Below are 19806 nucleotides of genomic sequence, written 5' to 3'. Positions count from 1 at the left end.
GCTCAATGCCAAAAAGTGTATTGTCATCCCCTTTGGTAAAAACTCTGTACCCATGAACTACCACATAGCTGGTAGTCTACTTAATGCCGAAAATGTGAGACCTTGGGACACAGGTGGACAGTAGTATCTCTTTTGATAATCACATCGCCACAGTGGTCAGGAAATCCTTCTACGTGGCTCATCTCATCACAAAAGGATTCTCATCCAGAAAAAAAGAGGTCATTGTTCCCCTCTACTCATCACTGATTAGACCCATTATAGAGCACAACACCCCTTCTGGTATGTACCTCACAAGACATCTACAACAACTGGAAAGACCACAGAAATACCTCACAAAGAGGATTACTGGCCTCAAACAGATGCCCTATGCAGACCGTCTCAAAAAGCTACAGCTTTACTCCATCACATATCGCCTACTCAGGGGCGATCTCTGCCTAACATACAAAGCTATGTCAAACCCAGAGCTGTTGGACATGCTCCACTTAAAGAAATCCCAATCCCTCCGAGCTACACGCTCTAGGGACCTTAACCTTGTCACCACAATAAACAGAACATGCTGGAGGGATAGATTCCTTTCCCAGAGACTTCCCATACTCTGGAACAGACTACCTATCTATGTCAAGCAGAGCTCCTCATTAGCACTCTTCAAGAAAAATCTTGAAGATTGGATGGGGAATGGGAAATTCACCCCAGGGATCACTTCTGTGGTTCTGCTCGATAGGAGCACAGGGTGGCGAAAGCCAGGGTACATTTTTTGGCTAGGCTTGTATGGGCCCTAGGGCCGATAGCCTAATACCTACCTATGAACCTAAGTACCTCACATAATGTATCATAGTCACTGCTTCCTTTCTGCATTGTTTGTGTTAGAAAAATGTGTATTTGAATATATGAGAAATGCTAGTTTAAAAGTAAAGTAGTACATAATGCATTTTATTCTATTAATCATATAATAGTAAGGATTAATTCATGTGTAAATGTAAGTAGTTTTGAAACTGCAGTGTGGCTTGAAGCAAAGCTGATTTTTGACCCTGGCAGAATGCTAGCTTAGCAAGTTTTAATGTTTATGCTTTTCACAAGTGATTATCTGCTGGGTCAGGAAATTAAATGTGTGAAATAATGAAATCTTCTGCTCTTTCCTGTTGGAATGATTTGGCCTTGTATATGTATTACTGAGATAGCACGCAGCTGTGTGAGAAAGTGTAACAGAGAACAAAGAAGATTATTAAAAGACTGAAGCTGCTATTGTATTCGAACTGATATGAAACCTTGAAGAAGTAACTTTACAGAAAGACATTATGTCTGACCAGCTGGATAGCAAGGCCGTATTGTATCTAGAGGAAAAGTTTTTTTTGAAATATACAGCATCAACAGCTTTATGAATAAAGGACTGCAAGCTAAAGTGATGTAGATGCCCTGTGACATATCACGTCAGTAAGGTGGGCATAGCTTAAATGTTAAACCTATATAAAATTGTGTGCTTCCTGTTTCATGTCAGACAAAATTCTGTACTTGTACGTTTTTTACCTCCTTGTGTACACTAGTAAACTTTTTAACCTGAACCTCCTGTGTATTGAAATCTTATTTTATTTAACAGTTTGTTTCAGTGTTCATGAGATAAGACATTTGTAAAAACACACAGCAATGCATCAGAAGGGGGACAGAAGATTTCTACTAGCACACTAGAAATGAATAAATAAATACATACAATAAAATCATAGTGCTCTGACCAAGTCATAACTAATGAAAGGCATGCTTGCATGAAATGCAGGCATGACAACTCTTAAATTACAGTGCCTTGTTGAACCAGGCCACACAAGGTAAACACAGCGTTTGCCCAACCCCCTTAGGTTTACAATTAAATACCCCCTTAGGTTTACAATTAAATAACAATGGGAACGGCCCTTTACCGGCACTTTACCCCTATAGTGCCTTTTTTAGGCAAACTTCAAAGGACAAAACCACCACCGTAACAGGTACAAGCATGCAAAATCTGAAGGTAATGCTACTCAATGCTAGAAGTCTAAACCTCAAAATGCACTCTCTCGAGGCACTCCTAAAAATGGAGAACATCGATATCTGTGCAGTAACTGAGACCTGGTTCAAGGCTCCAGAGAGCACCCCTGCAATACCAGGCTACAACTCTTACCACACTTTTCGGCCACCAAACCAGGACCGAAACACTAAAGGTGGAGGAGTGTCAATATTCACCAAGGATATTCACACCACCAGGCTAGTTGGCCAACACAATGTGTCTGAAATTCTCCAAGTGCAACTAACACTAGGTAAGAGTGCAATCCAAATTGTAGCTTGCTACAGATCCCCCACCATACCCCAAGATTCTCACTACACCTTTCTAAACATACTGAAAAATATTAAGATAGAACCAAACACCCTAATACTGGGTGATTTTAACTACCCTGCCATTAACTGGGAAAATGTCCCAACACCTTTGCGCAACAGTTCTTGGAATTCATAAATTCCAATGCCCTGGATCAACTAATCCATAGTCCCACCAGGGGCTCCAATATCCTAGACCTGGTCATTACCAACATGGGAAATCAATGCTCCATACCTATGGTCACCCCTTCGTTAGTCAGGTCTGACCATAAGCTAATCACCCTTAACATCCACATCCCACCCCAACCCCCCAGTAAAGAAACCATCATAAAAAACTTCTCCAAAGCCAACTTCATGCTACTCAAGTCAGAAGTGACAAACTTCATGACACCCATGCAGGCGGGAACTGAAAGTTCAACTGCTGAATCCTACACTAAGGCACTGTACGAGCACATCCACTCATGCATGAATCGTGCCATCCCAAATAGAACCAAAATGCTCTCATCCAAAAAAAGGAAGCCAATCTGGTGGTCCCCTGCCATAAACAAACTTTACAACAAAAGGAAGAAACTTTTGCAGAAAAGAGGAAAATCCCAGGATGCAAAAACTCCCTTACTAGCCTCAGTAAGAAACTGAGATGCCTCATAAAATCCTCCAAAGCTAGTTACGAAAATAAAATTGCCAAAGATTCCAAAGACAACCACAAAGCATTCTATAACTATGTCAAGAATCTAAATGGCAATGCTCGGATCTGCTCTGAGCTAAAACAGAATGGCATTAAATATACTGATCCGAAGGATATTGCCAATATCCTGGCAGATCGATTCAGTGCCAACGTCACCCCTCTCACAATCCCTAAATGGCCCATCTCAATACCGGAAGATTGCCAAATTCCAGTAATAACGGCCACACAGGTACAAAACGCACTCTCTAAAGCCAAGAATACAGCATCCATGGGACCAGATGACATCCTGGGCTGTGTACTACATGAAGTACAATATGAACTGGCACCTCACCTAAGTGTCATGTTTAATCATAGCCTCACCTCAGGTTTCGTGCCCACTGAGTGGCAGAGCTACAGTTATCCCAATCCACAAGGGGGGATCCACCTTGGATCCCGGAAACTACCGTCCCATCAGTCTGACAAGCCTTATCTGCAAGGCCATGGAGCGTATTATCATGGAACTTATAAACAAAGACATTGGCAACCTTCAAACACTGGACCCCACCCAGTTTGGGTTTGTGAAGGGCGATCTTGTCTCCTGAACCTGATTGACTTCTTTGAATCAGTCTCCAGAGCCATGGACAAGGGTAAGGTGGTCCACACAGCCTATCTAGACCTTGCCAAGGCCTTTGACACCATCCCCCACTCTGGAATCATAGATAAACTTACTAATTTGGGCATTAATCCCTATGTCACCCAATGGGTTGCTAAATGGCTTACTGATAGAACCCACACTGTAAAAGTAGCCGACTCCAAATCCAGCTCCAGACAAGTGGAGTACCTCAGGGTTCAGTCCTGGGGCCGCTCTTGTTTGGCATCTAGGTCTCTGAAGTACAGGTCAACACTAAGGGATTCTGGCTAACAAAGTTTGCAGATGACTGCAAACTGGGAGCCATTATTGAATCCCCAAATGATGTGGATACCCTACAAAAGGGCCTTACAGAAACAGATGCTTGGTGCCAGAGCCATGGGCTCAAGCTCAATGCCAAGAAATGTATTGTTATCCCTTTGGGAAAAAACATGTATCCATGAATTACCATATAGGTGGCAGTACACTAAACACAGAAAGTGTGATAAGAGACTTAGGGACACAGGTGGACAGTGGTCTCACCTTCGATAACCACATCGCCACAACAGTCAGGAAATCCATCTATGTGGCACACCTCATCACGAAGGGCTTTTCATCCAGAAAAAAGGAGGTCATTGTCCCACTATACTCATCCCTCATTAGACCCATTATAGAATACAACGCCCCATTTGGTATGTACCTCTCAAGACATCTGCAACAACTGGAAAGGCCTCAGAAATACCTCACTAAAAGAATCACAGGCCTAAAGCAGATGCCCTACGCTGACCGCCTTAAAAAACTCCAGCTATACTCTGCCGCATATCGTCTACTCAGAGGCGATCTCTGCTTAACATACAAGGCCATGTCAAACCCAGAGCTGTTGGACATGCTACACTTAAAGAAATCCCAATCCTTCAGAGCTACATGCTCCAGGGATCTAAACCTTGTCATCACAATAAACAAAACATGCTGGAGGGATAGGTTCCTGACCCAGAGACTCCCCAGACTCTGGATTAGATTGCCCATACATGTCAAGCAGAGTGCCTCTTTGGACCTCTTCAAGAGGAACCTTGACGATTGGATGGGAGAAAGGAAATCCACCCCAGGGATCACGTCAGTCGCCCTGCTAGACAGGGATCCAGGAAAGTAAATAATGTGGGAAGAAATAGCCAGGGAATTGTTCTGGCTAGGCTTGTATAGGCCCTAGGGCTGATAGCCTAGTGCCATTTGAGTACAGTTTTTTATGTTGACAAAACAGTAAGTTAGGTTCTTTTCGGTGGTCGTGGGTATGGTTTGTCCTACAAAATCTCGTTTCCCATTTTGGAGATGGGGAAGTTGAAAGGTACGATTCACTGTAGACCGACAGGTTAGTAAGCAGCCGTTGGTATGTGTTTCACATTTTGAGGGCTAGTGTTTCCCATTTTGGAGATGGGAGGTTGAGAGGTACGATTCACTGTAGACCGACAGGTTTTCCAGCGATACTGTAGTCGAGGGCCTCACCAGTTTAGTACACTTTTTCTTTGGTTGTACATTCGGAGGGAATGCATATTTATGAATGACATATCAGGGGGCTTGCTACTGCACATCTGGTGAGGCCCTCAACTACAATATTGCCACAGTTTTTACAGTAAGGGGTTAAATGACTGACTGCTACGAGTCCAAAATAAATAACTTCCCCGGCAAGGAGTTGTCAATCACTTCTGCCCATCCACTGTAGCCATCTTTAAAACACCCCTGTAATGTAGGATTACCACCGGTCCCACTTTGCGAGGGACAGTGCCTCTTTGAGCAGTTGTGTCCTGGAAAACAAAATTGAAAAAAATGGCAAATGTCCTGAGATTTTAGGACAAAAGTATTTCTTATATTTTCTTTAGTAGCTGCATAAAACAGTTACTTTGTATTGGACACACCTAAATGTTATAAGAAACAGAATAAGCAACTCAAATGCTACAGGAATAAGCTTTTATTTTGTTAAAAAGTGAAGATCTTTCCTTTGTACTTGCTATGGGTATGTTTTGTCCTGCAAAATCTGATGTTTCTACAAAAAAAGTTCCACTTTGGCATTTGAAAAGGTGGTAACCCTACTGTACTGTGAAAATTGACATTAAATATTTTTGATCTTTAACCTTTCAGTTAAGATCAGACAAGCATCGCTTCGTTTGTCGCCCTCGGTTTATATTCAGAAATACAAACTATAACAAATACTGTGTAAACACACAACTGTTAGGGATTAGGAGGTGGGGTTAATTCCACATGCTGACTACTGTTTTCCTAAACCCTCTTGCAAGACAACAAATAACACCTTCCATGATGGCCATACATGGCAGTATGTTAATGACGGACGTAACCGTATTTTCCCGAATCCCCTTCTAAAATAACATTAACTCTCAAAATAGCAAACGTCTTAGTTTTTTTCAAACAAAAATACAAGCGTCATAACCCTAACGTTCCACCTTTTCAAAATGTCTCTCCCGTCCCGATGCCTGTCGTAATAATCCGTTACCGCTCAGTGCACCGGCCGGCTACAGTTACTACGTGCATGCGTCATGGTATACTGCGCCCGTGCGTGTTCATACGTAACATTACTCAGCCAAACGGAATGCCACCACGGCACCAGCTGACTTTCGCCTTTACCCCTGGCTCCGTCTCCCGGAAGTTCCTGCAAATCCAGCGTTTCCAGCCAAAAAAAAAAAAAAACTCACCCCAACAGTTTCTATCCGAATAACCCACAACACTCAGCTGCTCCAAAGTTTTCACAGGCAACTGCCAAAACCAACTCAAGTGGGCGGGGAACCGTGGACCTGGCAACCCTGATGTTGTGTACAGTTGTTAACAAGCGCATTTAAGCACAAGTTTGTTACATGAGAGTGAAAACAGAAAACAAGGTGGTGAAAGTTACATACAAAGGTAAGAGACTTACCATGTTGAAAAGTAAATTATACTATTTATGATATATACGAGCAGAATGTTGATTATGCTAGTATTTGCAGCATACAGTATATACATATTCCCTGTGATTGTTTTTCAGAAGTGTAATGAAGTTTTATTTTTCTTGCTCAGTTTAGTGATTCTGCTTTGTTAGGTTTATTTTTAAGTAAAATACAATTTTAAAAAGTATATACATTTGCCTGGATATAAACAAGTAACAAAATCATTATTTATATTGTATAAACTACGTTAGATAGCACTGTCTTCAGCGAACTGCAAATAAAATTGCTTTATGGTCAAATTAAATCAAAATGCAGTAGCTTAATAAGGTAGATAGGAATTTTTATTTAAATTATCATCATGTAGTAGGACTTATTTTGAGTGTAGCTCCCTTATTCTAAATGATTTTCCAGACGTGTGTGCTCCTTGGGAGAGATATATGTAATAGCCAGTGCTGCTCCTGGTGTGATGTGACTTGTGCAGGAATTAAAGGGACACAGGTGGTTGCCACCCTATTAAAGGGTACTTTATCAGAGGTGTGTGTGTTTATCCATAGAGAAACTATTGAAAGGAGTTGAAAAGCAAAATATTTACTTTTCCACAAACTATCTGACATTAAATGCTGCAACTATCTTTTTTTTTTTTTTGTGGGTATACCTCTGGTGTATCCTTCATTTTAAAGCATAAAGCTTTCAACTGTTGGTAGTTTTATTTCATGTTTTTGGTCGGTCCCTCTGACTTTTTTTTTTTTTTTCTGTTAAATTGCAGATAACTTCAATCAGTATCTCAGTCATATACCTTTAAACTGTCCGTAGAATTCGCCTTATATATTTGACAAGCTCCTCATAAAATATGTGGTTTTCTGATAAAATCATTGATTGATGTCACCATCATTTCAGTTTCAGAATTCATTCCCTTTAAGAAAGCATGTACTTTGAAAAACATGTTTATCTTGCAATTTTATATGTTTATAGGAGTAATATTTGAAATATATCCATGACTTTGGTTCTTTGACCCCCCCCCCCATTTTTCTTTTTACATTTTAAACAAATTATTTTGTGTTTTGTCCAGATTTCTTGCACAAAGAAGTTGAGCTAAATAGTCTGACATTAGAGTTTTATACTGTTTACTGTCCAGAAAGTGCGTTTTAAGGGAAAATGCTATTGTTACATTCTTGAGTGAATTAAAGAGATATTTAAAATCATCCTTGATTTTTGTCCTTTGTCCACCATCACACTTTGTGATGGGAAAGGATTAACTTTTAAAGTGAAGCCACCCATCAGGATGTCGATTATGTTGGCATCGCTCACACCTGTGCCCTACCGTAATGTGTCTTAATATAAACAATTGGCACCCTAGATGATTTTTGTTTTCTGTCTATAAATAGTTTAAAATATATGCATCCATATTATTACTGTGGCACTCACCTTTGTGGGATTGTCAGATTTCATTTTTATTCTTGCTGTTCATTAAAAAAAAGATTAAAAACTTCACTATTTTTCTGTAGTACATAGAGCTGTTAGATCTGTTTTTACGATATGTTTATGTTTGTATAGCTTTTCTTTTTATCTGACTGAACCAAACTAGTAGCTACAAGTTTGTTTTAAGTGGAGTGTTTTGAAAATGTTCCAACTTCCCTGTTTTAAATCACCATTCTTGATCCTAAGAGACCTTAAAAAACTTTCAGGCCCCATACACCTGGATAATCATGTATATATTGTGAGTGCTTTCATTTCTCAGATGCTGCATCTTGAATATCTGTGTATCATTTTGTGCTTTCAACTGCCTTTTTTTTTTTGCTATGTAACAACAGACAGTATAACTTTGAGAAATTAAATACAGTCTCTCTCTTTGTTTTACTGACATAATTCAGGTAAAATTGTGGTATATTTTTAGTTTACAGTCAAAATGCTTTATATGGCTACATTTTTTTAACCATATGGCAGAAACCTGAGCTTCCTAATAGTTCATATGCATACTGATAGTCCCTTTTAGTGCAAGTCTGTATCTCAGAAAAAAATTACATCTTTCAGCAAAATTCTCTGTTAAATGAGCCTGGTCTGCAAGGCCATGGAAGGTATCATCATGGAACTTGTAAATAAAGACATTGGTAGCCTCCAAACTTTGAACCCCACCCAATTCGGGTTTGTGAAAGGCAGATCATGCCTCCTGAACCTGATCGGCTTCTTTGAGGCAGTCACCAAAGCCGTAGGCGAGGGTAAGGTGGTTCACACAGCCTATCTTGACCTCGCCAAGGCTTTCAACACCATCCCCCATTCTGGAATTATAGCTAAACTAGGTATAAATCCCTACGTCACAAGATGGGTTGCCACCTGGCTCACTGACAGAACCCACACTGTAAAAGTTGCTGACTCCAAATCTGACTTCAAACCAGTGACAAGTGGAGTACCACAGGGCTCAGTCCTGGGACCTCCTGTTTGGTATCTATTTCTCTGAAGTACAGGCTAACACAGAAGGCCTCTGGCTAAAGAAGTTCGCAGATGACTGCAAACTAGGAGCTGTAGTTGAATCCGCAAATGATGTGGACATCCTACAAAAGGGCCTCAGAGACAGATGCCTGGTGTCAGAGCCATGGCCTCAATCTCGATGCCAGAAAGTGCATTGTCATCCCCTTAGGTAAAAACTCTGTACCCATGAACTACCACATATGTAGCAGTCTACTTAACACTGAATGTGTGATAAGACACCTTGGGACCCAGGTGGACAGTAGTCTCTTCTTTGCTAATCACATCACCACATGAGTCAGGAAGTCCTTCTACATGGCACACTTCATCACAAAAGGGTTCTCGTCCAGTAAAAAAGAGGGTGTTGTTCCCCTCTACTCGACACTTATTAGACCCATTATAGAGTATAACGCCCCTTTTGGAATGTACCTCACAAGACATCTGTAGCAGCTGGAAAGGCCACAGAAGTGCCTCGCAAAGAGGATTACTGGCCTCAAACAGATGCCCTACAGTGACCGTCTCAAAACTCTCCAGCTTTACTCCATAGCATTCCACCTACTCCGAGGTGATCTCTACCTTACATATAAAGCTATGTCAAACCAAGAGCTGTTGGACATGCTACACTTATAGAAATCCCAATCCCTCCGAGCTACACACTCTGGGGACCTAAACCTTGACATCACAATAAACAGGACATGCCGGAGGGATAAATTCCTGTCCCAGAGACTTCCCATACTCTGGAACAAGCTACCCATCTATGTCAAGCAAAGTTCCTCATTAGCACTCTTCAAGAAAAATCTTGATGAATGGATGGGAAATAGAAAATACACCCTGGGGATCACTTCTGTGGCTCTTCCCAACAGTGGCACAGGAAGATAACTTTCTTGGGTGGCATAAGCCAGGAAACCTTGTTGGCTAGGCTTACTTTGGCCCTTGAGCCGATAGCCTAGTACCTACCTATGAACATGATATTCAGTTGTAGACCACAGTTGTCATTATCCATCTTCTAGCTGTAAGGATGTCTTATGTCTTCACTGGCATTCTGGAATACGCATATTTGTGTTTGCCTAATCCTTCTCTGGATCTGTGTCACTTCAGATGTCTTAACATCTTTGTCAGTGTATGCTTCTGCACACCTGTGTTAAAGGCTACCACCAAGCAGTAGGTCAGTAAATCTAACATCTACCTCTGGCCTTGCATTTACATCACTCCCTCAAAGGATTGTGGTGGTGTGCAGCCAGATCTGTGCCCCAAACGTCCCATCTGAGGATACATCCCTCGTCCCTGCCAACTCTCATCAGGCACTGGAGCTGCTCAGGTCACCTGGACCATAATGAGGGCTTTATCCTTTTATACCACTAGAGCTTGTAGGAATTTTGTTTAGCAGTTAACTTTATTTAAACTACAGTTGTGGTCTTCTTAAAAATACAGAAATATACACACACACACACACACACCAGAAAAAAATTCTTACTCAAGATTCAAAAGCATTTGAGTTCATTATCCATGCATTAAAAGAGCTTGTGACTGTCCTTAAGCAAACAAATAAATAAGATAAAACAAATACAGTTACTGGTGCTTCAGTGACCATTATTAAAAGCAAAGAGCAGTATTTGGATGTGTGATACTGCCGTAACCACTTGTAATCCTTAATCCAAGGGACCCACTAGCTTTTCACCTTGAATATAGTCTTATCAGACACACCCTTAATTTCCAGCATATACAACTCTATCACCAACTCCATCAGCATTCATATGGAAAGAGGACCTTCATTGTTTTCAGTTATTTGTAAATACTTTTATTGCCAAAAGACTTGACTACATGGATCCGAGTTAACTAGTGATTTCCTTGTCATGAAGAGAACTCAAAAAAACATGTATGATGATATTCTTGCCTCTCTTCCAACAAACTATATCCAGTATTTTCTGAACATCTCTCTCTCAAAATTGTGCCTAAATGGGACAGTCCCCACCTCCAAAATATGAACCCAGTACCCTAGTGTTCCCGTCTACACTTGCAGCAACTCCTGGGATTATAGCTACTACTCTAGCTGCTGTGTATATTAAAACAAAAAAAATCTTAAACTGGACTTTGGCTTACTTAAACTGCATCACAGTTCCACTGTGCTGTGTTCACATGACGTCCCAGATCAACATCCCACTTAAGATGATGTTCATTGATGCAACCTAAATTTAAGATGTGGTCTGGTCGTGTGTGGGCATTCTAACAACAAAATATTAAGAAAAAGGTGTATCTTCCCTCAATCTCAGTTTCTCTTTACGACTTTAATGTTAGGAAATATTCCCCTTTTTGGTACTTAGAGCACTGCCTATTAATACATGTCTTATCAAGTCAAAACAACATAAATGCAGAAGAAGTGAGCAAATAATCTGCTGTTACTTAGTCCCATACAGAAAAAAAAACAAGAAAATGTTTGAGGCTTCCTATTCTTAAATCTGACTTTATTTTGTCCGCAGACTTCATCAGGTGTAACAGTGGTCAGCATTAAGGACTTGACTCCATCTTTGGCTTCGGGGTTTTCGGGGCCATTGTCTATGTTGGCTGCATTGACTTTTAACCCTTTGGTACCAAAACCGAGAATGACAACCTCAGCTGTAGAGTGCTCATTGCAGTCTGTCCTCGTTGCCTGCACCGCTGCATGGTTCTGCTTGTTGTCAAGTGCTGTGTACCTGCTGGTTACTGACAATTTTTTTGATGCAGGGGAAATCTCCTTCTGGTTATTTGCTGACGCAGTTATACCACCCATCGATTCCACCCTGAGACATCATTGTGGCAGGTACCTTGAACTGGACTTGGATTCCAAGTACAAGCTAATGCTTTGACTAACCTATCTCAGTATACCAGTCTGCCTACACTACATCTCTATGTATAGACCCATTGGCCCCCAATTTGGATGTAAGAAAATGGTTGCCAAGACTCCATTTTAGCCATTTTAAAAGTCTTCCCCAACACGTGTAACAACTGTAAGGCAAACCTTGAATCACGATCATCATCCTCCTGTCCTACTACCTGTCCCTTTTAAAAGTTTCCTCCACAACCCAACAGCACCCCCCAGTCTTCTAGCTAGTCCCATAATCCTCATTCAGTACTCTGTATAGTAAGGCTATAAAATGACATTAATATACATGTCCACATTTGGAGCACCTAACCCTCTTTCATCCAGAGGATGAGACAATAACTTCCATCTTACCATAGGTTTACTTTCTTCCCAAGTAATCTTCAAAATACTGTCCTTTAGTCTCTTTGTATATTTATTGTGTTTGTGGAGGGGGGGGGGCATCTCAGGGGTATTCCTGACCACATAAATTAGCAGTGCTATTATAAACTATTGTACCACTTTAATTCTTTGGTTCATATCTAATGTAAGTTTTTTTTTTCCAGAACTGGTAATACTGTATTGTTCTGATCACTAAAATAACATTAATCAATCTAGTGTCTTAAATAACAGACTTCCCCATATTCCTAGATAATTGAAAGGATTACACCTAGCCATAAAGGGATAAATTTCCTTTATTCCCTGTGAGGATGCATAATTAAGAGGTAATCCTCAAGTGTGGCCCAGATATATTTTGTAACCAGGAACCATCCCAAACTCCTGTAACCCCTTGAGATATAAACTCAAAGTCCCAGACTGGAATCATTAAATAGATAAAGTCTTCATCAGCATTTGGTGACAGCTTATACTTTATACCCCCATTCTCCGTCCCTCAAGAGGTGCTCCCCTGCACACTCAGTTTCACATAATGTGTTTTTTTGGGGGGATGTGTATAGTACAGAATATTTTGAGATTTGTCATTCATTCGTTCAAAAAAACCGCTAAAGCTAAACTATTAAACTCTTTAAGATAATTTTATATATAATAAGAAAAAAAGTTATACAAGTAGAAACTTAAATAAAAAAAACAAAACAAAACAAAAGCAAAAACAGCTGTCCAAGTGTAAAGACGACAGGAAAAAGAAAACAGTACTTGGCCAAAGAAAGGATTCAAAAGTTTTAATCACCTTCCCTCAAATCCTTTAGTTGATGGTCAGTGATATAAAAGTAAAACTGTTTAAAATTGTTAGTTTGTAGAATATCTTATAAGAGAGCATTAGTTCCATTTTTATAATGTATAAATATCTTCTATGAATTTGTCAAAGTTCACACACACACACACACACACACACACACACACACACACACACACACACACACACACTAAATAGTTTTATGCTATTCAAGCAAATACACAATTTCTACTTGTGCATTTTAAGCACTTTTCCCAGGTCAGCCTGACATGACACACTTGTATAAGCCACATTCATACTAAGACACCTAAATGTACAAATTTTAGACAGAGTTTTTTTCTTTTCTCATTTTGTCAACGGTCAGCAGATATTACCCCTGGCTTAATAATTCCTTCGCACTTACTGTTTTTTTTTTTACTTTCTTTTCCTCTGTACAAGTTTTCATCTCACCACTCAGCACTGTAGTGGATGTTCTTGTTCCTGTCTGATTGTTTTCACAGATGGAGTCCTAATGTCCCATCCTTAGTACCACTGATGCCACATTGGCTGCCATGGTAGATATGTCATGGTGAAATATGAGGACTGCCATGGACTAGGAGATTCAGAGCTTTACCTTTTGCATTTAACTCGGACTATTGCTCTCTCTGCATGCACCTGAGCAGGGTGTATGGTCTTGGCAACTAACTCCGGCTATCTCCCTGTCTCCCATGGACCTGAGCAGGATGTATGGACTCAGCAGGTAACTCTGGCTATCTCCCTGTCTGCCGTGGACCTGAGCAGGGTGTATGGTCTTGGCAACTAACTCTGGCTATCTCCCTGTCTGCCGTGGACCTGAGCAGGATATATGGACTCGGCAAGTAACTCTGGCTATCTCCCTGTCTGCCGTGGACCTGAGCAGGATATATGGACTCGGCAAGTAACTCTGGCTATCTCCCTGTCTGCCGTGGACCTGAGCAGGATATATGGATTCGGCAAGTAACTCTGGCTATCTCCCTGTCTCCCATGGACCTGAGCAGGATGTATGGACTCGGCAGGTAACTCTGGCTATCTCCCTGTCTGCCGTGGACCTGAGCAGGGTGTATGGTCTTGGCAACTAACTCTGGCTATCTCCCTGTCTGCCGTGGACCTGAGCAGGATATATGGACTCGGCAGGTAACTCTGGCTATCTCCCTGTCTGCCGTGGACCTGAGCAGGATATATGGACTCGGCAGGTAACTCTTGATATTGCTCTGTCTGCCACCCACCTGAACAGGGTGTATGGACTTGGAGGCTAACTTTGGCTGTCAACCTTGCCTGCCACACAGCAGAGCAGGGTGTATGGACTTGGAAGCTAACTCTGGCTGTTGCCCATCTGAACCTGTTGTTCTACTTGTGCTACCTTAAAGCATTGCCAGAGTCTGGTCTGGATCAGGTGTGCACATCACAACATGGCAACATATTTTTGTGATCTGCACCAGGGAGGAAAAGCTACATCCTTTTTTAAAGTAAGAGAACTTCAGTCTGTTGGCAGCTTCTCTGAACCCTCCTTGCCTTGGTGTCCTTGGGATAAAACCTCATACACAAGCAAGCCAACCATTTGCTTATTTTTAAAATAAGGAGGAAGGACACACAACACTGAAATACTGAAGACAAAAAGTTACAGAAGCAGATGGTTTATCTAAATACGAGGGAGTGCTGAAAAGTTCTAAGCCTGACCAACGTTCTAAATTCTGAGTATTATTTATCCTCCTGTAGCTGAAAAGAGGGTTATTTCAACTTGTAAAGTGCCAGTTTGCAGAATCGTAACACTATGTTTTGACATTGATATAGTTCATTCACTGATCTGAAACAATGAAAAGTGTGGAACTTTCAAGTGTAGAACTATGAGCTGTCATGAAGTTTCTATTCCTGCAGAAGAAAACTCCGAAGGAAATCCATGAAAGTGTGATGCAAACATTGAGTGACAAATGCCCTTTTTTACTCATCTGCGAAGAAGTGGTGTGCAAATTTTTAGCGTGGAGATTTTGAGACCAGAGATGCAGCAAGGTCTGGGAGGCCTCAAATGGTGTCAACTGCTGAAATACTTGACCATGTCTGTGACTTTATTTTGGTAGATCGGCAAATATTGGCTAAAACAATTGCTGAGACACTACAGACATCCAGAGAATGTGTTTAGTTTATAATCCATGAGTAGCTGGGTATGCAGAAGCTGCCAGCCAAGTGGATGCCCAAATGTTTGAAAGCTGACAATAAAAGGCATCACGTGGACACTTCCAAGTTGGTTTGTGGTATTTTCGTTGAGCTGGTGCCAACATTTTGGAGCAACTAGTTACTATTGATGAAACCTGGTTACACTACTATGAGGCAAAACAGCAGTCCATGCTAGGCGGCACTCAGATTCACATGACAATGACCCCAAGCATACATCCAGATCAACAAAAGAATGGCTTCACCAGAAGAAAATTACAGTTTTGGAATGCTCCAGCCAGAGCCCAGACCTAAATCCAATAGAAAATCTGTGGGGTGACCTTAAGAGGGCTGTGCACAAGAGATGCCCTCAAAATCCGACAGATTTGGAGCACTTTTGCGAGGAAGAGTGGGCAAATATTGCCAAGTCAAGATGTGCCATGCTGATAAGACTCCTAACCAAGAAGATTGAATGCTGTAATTAAATCAAAATGTGCTTCAACAAAGTATTAGTTTAAGGGTGTGCACGCTTGTGCAACCAGCTTATTGCACGTTTTTGTGTTTTTTATATTTTTTCCCCTAGCAGATTTGTTTGTTTTTTTGATTGAATTGTACAGGTTATGGGTCATATTAAAGGTGGGAAAAGTTTTGAAATGATTTATTGTGGTCACATTTTTTTATATCAGAAAAGTCTGGCATTTTAACAGGGGTGTGTACACTTTTTATATCCACTGTGACACAAACACACACGTGTGCGTGTGTGTGTGTGTGTGTGTGTGTGTGTGTGTGTGTGTGTGTGTGTGTGTGTGTGTGTGTGTGTGTGTGTACACACAGGCACACACACATAACGTGTTCATATATTGTAGTCATAAACGTTTGTCAAACAGTTGATCTTGTCAACATCTCCTTAGGTTACAAAGTAGATGGTTAACAGGTGTGATAGATCAGACAAGCCTCTAGGTTGGGTAATATGCCCTTTCTCCAGTATTGTACGATCTTGGAATAAGTATATATAATTAGCAGGGGTGTGGGGAGATTCCCCCCCCCCTTCAAAACATTTTCCCTGGTTTAATTTTGCATGTGCTGTGGTTATTGCCTGGAGCATGCAGAATAGCATGTTGAGGTTTATGGTTTTGTTTGTCAATGTTGTGAACATCATCATTCAGGTTGTTTGATCATTTTAACTAGAAATCCTATGCAAACATATATAGATATGCCTATATAATATATACCAGACTGTACTGATAGAATTAGCCTACTGCTTAGATACAGTGTAACACATTCATAGGTTCATAGATTACTAGGCTAAGTGCCCTTGTTGGTCATTTTAAGACTAGCCAATTACACCATGGGAGAATCAAACCCTGCACCTTGTTTCTGTAAGGTAAACACCTTAACCATTATGCCACCCCCCGCATTCCACATACTCATTTCTGCAAAGTTAAAAGCAAGTCCTGTAACAGTTTGATAGCACCTACCTTGCCCAGTAAGGTAGAATGACCTCTGTAAACAGCAGTTCATCATAAAATCTTGAATTTAATGTAGTACCTTATTGTATTTACTTATTTTTCGCAGGATGTTTCAGTTGCCGATGCCTTTGGATCGGGATCAGAGCCTTATTCGGATCCGGTTCACCAGTTTTGCAGTTGGGACCATCTGTTGCCCACTTTTTGGCTTTCTTTTTTGTGTGGTCTGGTCCTTGTTCTTCAACTTCACTGAGACCACAGCAACACATTGCGGAGTAAGTGCTTTGAGCTGATGCACATTTCATATCCGCTTTGTGTAATGCATGTTTATTTTTGCTCAGGTAATCAATTATTGTTCTTTTCTCTGTGCTTTCATATTCTCTAATTGAAAATGTTCTTTGAGGAAATGTCATTAATTTTGGGATGACGTAGGTGTTCATTTCATTTTGTTATATTTTTCCACATTAGTCACTGAATCATTTGTTGTACTGCGTAATTTCTATGCAGGGCTTTTCTCTGTCTTCTGATCTGGCAGTTCATAGGTTCATAGGTTCATAGATTTATACTAGGCTATCTGCCCTAAGGCATTTATAAGCCTAGCCCAAATTTTTGTGGCTTACGCCACCCCTTATATGAAAAAATACTGTGCCCATTAGTTTGTTGTGCCTCTGTCCAGCAGTGACACAGAGATGATTCCCGGGGTAAACCTACGAGCTCCCATCCACAGGTTGTCACTTTGTAATTTGGTTATCAGTAATTCCAGAGGCCCGAAGTGGGATATTTGTCACAGAAATGTAAGATTCTGCAAGACAAACCATGTCCACAACAATGTGAAAAATAGTCTGATCATGAGGGACACTTCACTGCATCATCATGTTACTTATGAGTGAGGGTATCTTGAACAGGTTTCCGCTTCTTGGGACCAGTCAGGCTCCCCATTGTCCTTTCTCATTTAGTCTTTTATGTCCATCGTGGACATTATGCAAATCATTCAAGTTTAGGATGAGCTTAAAGCTATGCAGGAGGGCACCGTTATTTAGTGCAGTTTGTGACTCAAGGCTGGCCACTGCACAGTTTCCCAGCACAATGTTTCCTTTGGTTAGAGTACATTCCATTACCAAAGATGGATCAATAAAAGAGTCAGAGAAAGAAAGAGGGATGAAGAATTCTGTGCTGCCTTCCGTTGGTTACTTCTTGTTATTCAGATTTGCATGCAAGCACACCACAGTATATTAACTCTTAGTATACAGTACTACTTTGAAATACTGGATTGTACTAACTACAATAAATACACGGAGGCAAACTGCTTCAGTAAACTGCTTTAGTTAGTACGACATTTCTGTTGCATTTGACTTTTGGTTCTATAAACACGCAACACATATGCTGTCAGCTATAGCAAACTCACAAAGTCTGTTTATGCAGAGTTACATTTATACCACAAGGTCTGGTATTTTTCCAGAGTCTGATGTAAAACAGTTCTTTTTTTGTATAACAGTTTTTCTTTGTTCTTCTAATTTATGATTTGTCCTTTCTTTAAGCTTGGTGGTCCAAGGAAAGTTATCTGAAACGTAGTATTCCAGCACTATCTGTGTTTATCTTGCTTGATGTTTCAGCTTTACTTCATGGATGTCCTTGCAGCTGCCATCTACGTAGTTATTTTTACAGACTTGTTTCTCAATAACATACTCCTTCACATGGATGCCAAAATCTATTTAAGCTATTATATGTAAGCCAGCACATATACTACTTTCTATTTTTCAGCATTTTATATTATTTTAGATTAACCTTTTATATTTCATACTATTCTTGCAGCTTTTTATTCAAGCTAATAGTCATGCTAGCAACAGTTTGAAAAGACAGTGAATAAAACAGAATAATACTAATCTTTCAGTTCCCCCTTATTGTATTTTTGAGGGACGGTCTAAACTTCAGAAAAAGAAAAAAACTACATTTGTTTCATTAGCATCATTATTTACAGTATTTATCACTCTGTCCATGTTACAATCATATTTGCTGTGTTAATGCGACTCTTCACAACCTGCAGCATATTAAACAGTTCCAAACCGTCATAATTATTATGACTCCCAAAACTACTAACACCGGATGTATTAGCCAATTTAACAGTTTGGTTCCAGATGATGACCACCCTGTGAATATATTCCACCAATTATGGGCAGTGTCAGCTTCCATTTTTTCAGCTAACTTTACCAATTTATCTTGTACTATTATACTGTTTACTTCATGCCGTACTATGCTGCGGTTACGGCGATCCAAGTAAGCTTTAAGATCATCTGTCTCTTGTATTATATTTCTTAACTTGTCTAAAGACAAGGTAATGTTAGGAAACTGAATCATTTCATATTTCCACTGAAATTTTGCCATTTTTTTAGTACTGGTAGAAAACACGCAAGTCTCATTTTCCCAGGTTAAATGCGTGATATTACTGATACATCCCACAAAGGATGTTTGCTTGTATTTTAACACTGGTTTATTTGAAACCACACATACAAATTGTGGTGCCACTTCAACAAACATTTTGAAGTTTGAAGGAAATATTGTCCACTTGCGCATATTTACTGAATGTTGAAGAAAACACGGTTCATAGCTGGGAGAGTGTTGCCCACATATGAGACCATTCATAGCTTCTGTACGATGTTTAACGTGTGCGTTTTGTTATTCATATCTATGTAATTTCCTTCAAGTTGAGGTAACAAAAGTTCGGTATCGTTATAAGTAGACAAAAATATTATGGGTAATACCATGAATTGACACATTACTGTTTGTGTTGTTACATTATAATACATAAGCTTTCCAGTGCAGTAATTTTGCTCGCACTGGGTCTGTTCTGTAAATAGTTTTACCCAGCTAGTGGATGGAATCCACCTGCTGAATATTTGTCGCCACATGTGCTCATTTTTTAACAACAGCTTTGTCTGTAACTCATTCTGCTGCATTTTAACATACAATGACTGTAAAGTACATTTTGTCCAATCTGCGAATATAGATCCATTGGTGTCAAATTGCAATCTATTAATGATACATTGTAATGATTTAGAAAGCCCTCTTGATATCGTACATTTTGTTTATGTACATACCAAATGGTAGGATTTCACTGGGCTTGTAA

At 40.3% G+C, this 19806-nt stretch overlaps 1 protein-coding gene across 2 annotated transcripts in view; it reads left to right on the top strand.

The window, feature by feature from the left end:
• The first annotated feature begins 6223 nt into the window (after positions 1 to 6223).
• PGAP2 (post-GPI attachment to proteins 2) overlaps positions 6224 to 19806 on the top strand; it is a 336523-nt gene continuing 322940 nt past the window's right edge. The window contains exons 1-2 of one of the 2 annotated variants that reach the window (XM_044073404.1): positions 6224 to 6536; positions 16792 to 16957. In XM_044073404.1, coding sequence (XP_043929339.1) covers positions 16793 to 16957 — 165 coding nt within the window. In that variant the 5' untranslated portion in view covers positions 6224 to 6536; position 16792. The remainder of the gene's footprint in view (positions 6537 to 16791; positions 16958 to 19806) is intronic. The other variant, XM_044073403.1, reaches the window with a different exon arrangement.

This window comes from Protopterus annectens, chromosome 5.part1, assembly GCF_019279795.1.
Source record: "Protopterus annectens isolate FY-2018-M chromosome 5.part1, PAN1.0, whole genome shotgun sequence".
Taxonomy (NCBI): Eukaryota; Metazoa; Chordata; order Ceratodontiformes; family Protopteridae; genus Protopterus; species Protopterus annectens.
Note: the sequence above shows the minus strand (reverse complement) of the source record. Positions and strands in the feature narration are given on the sequence as shown.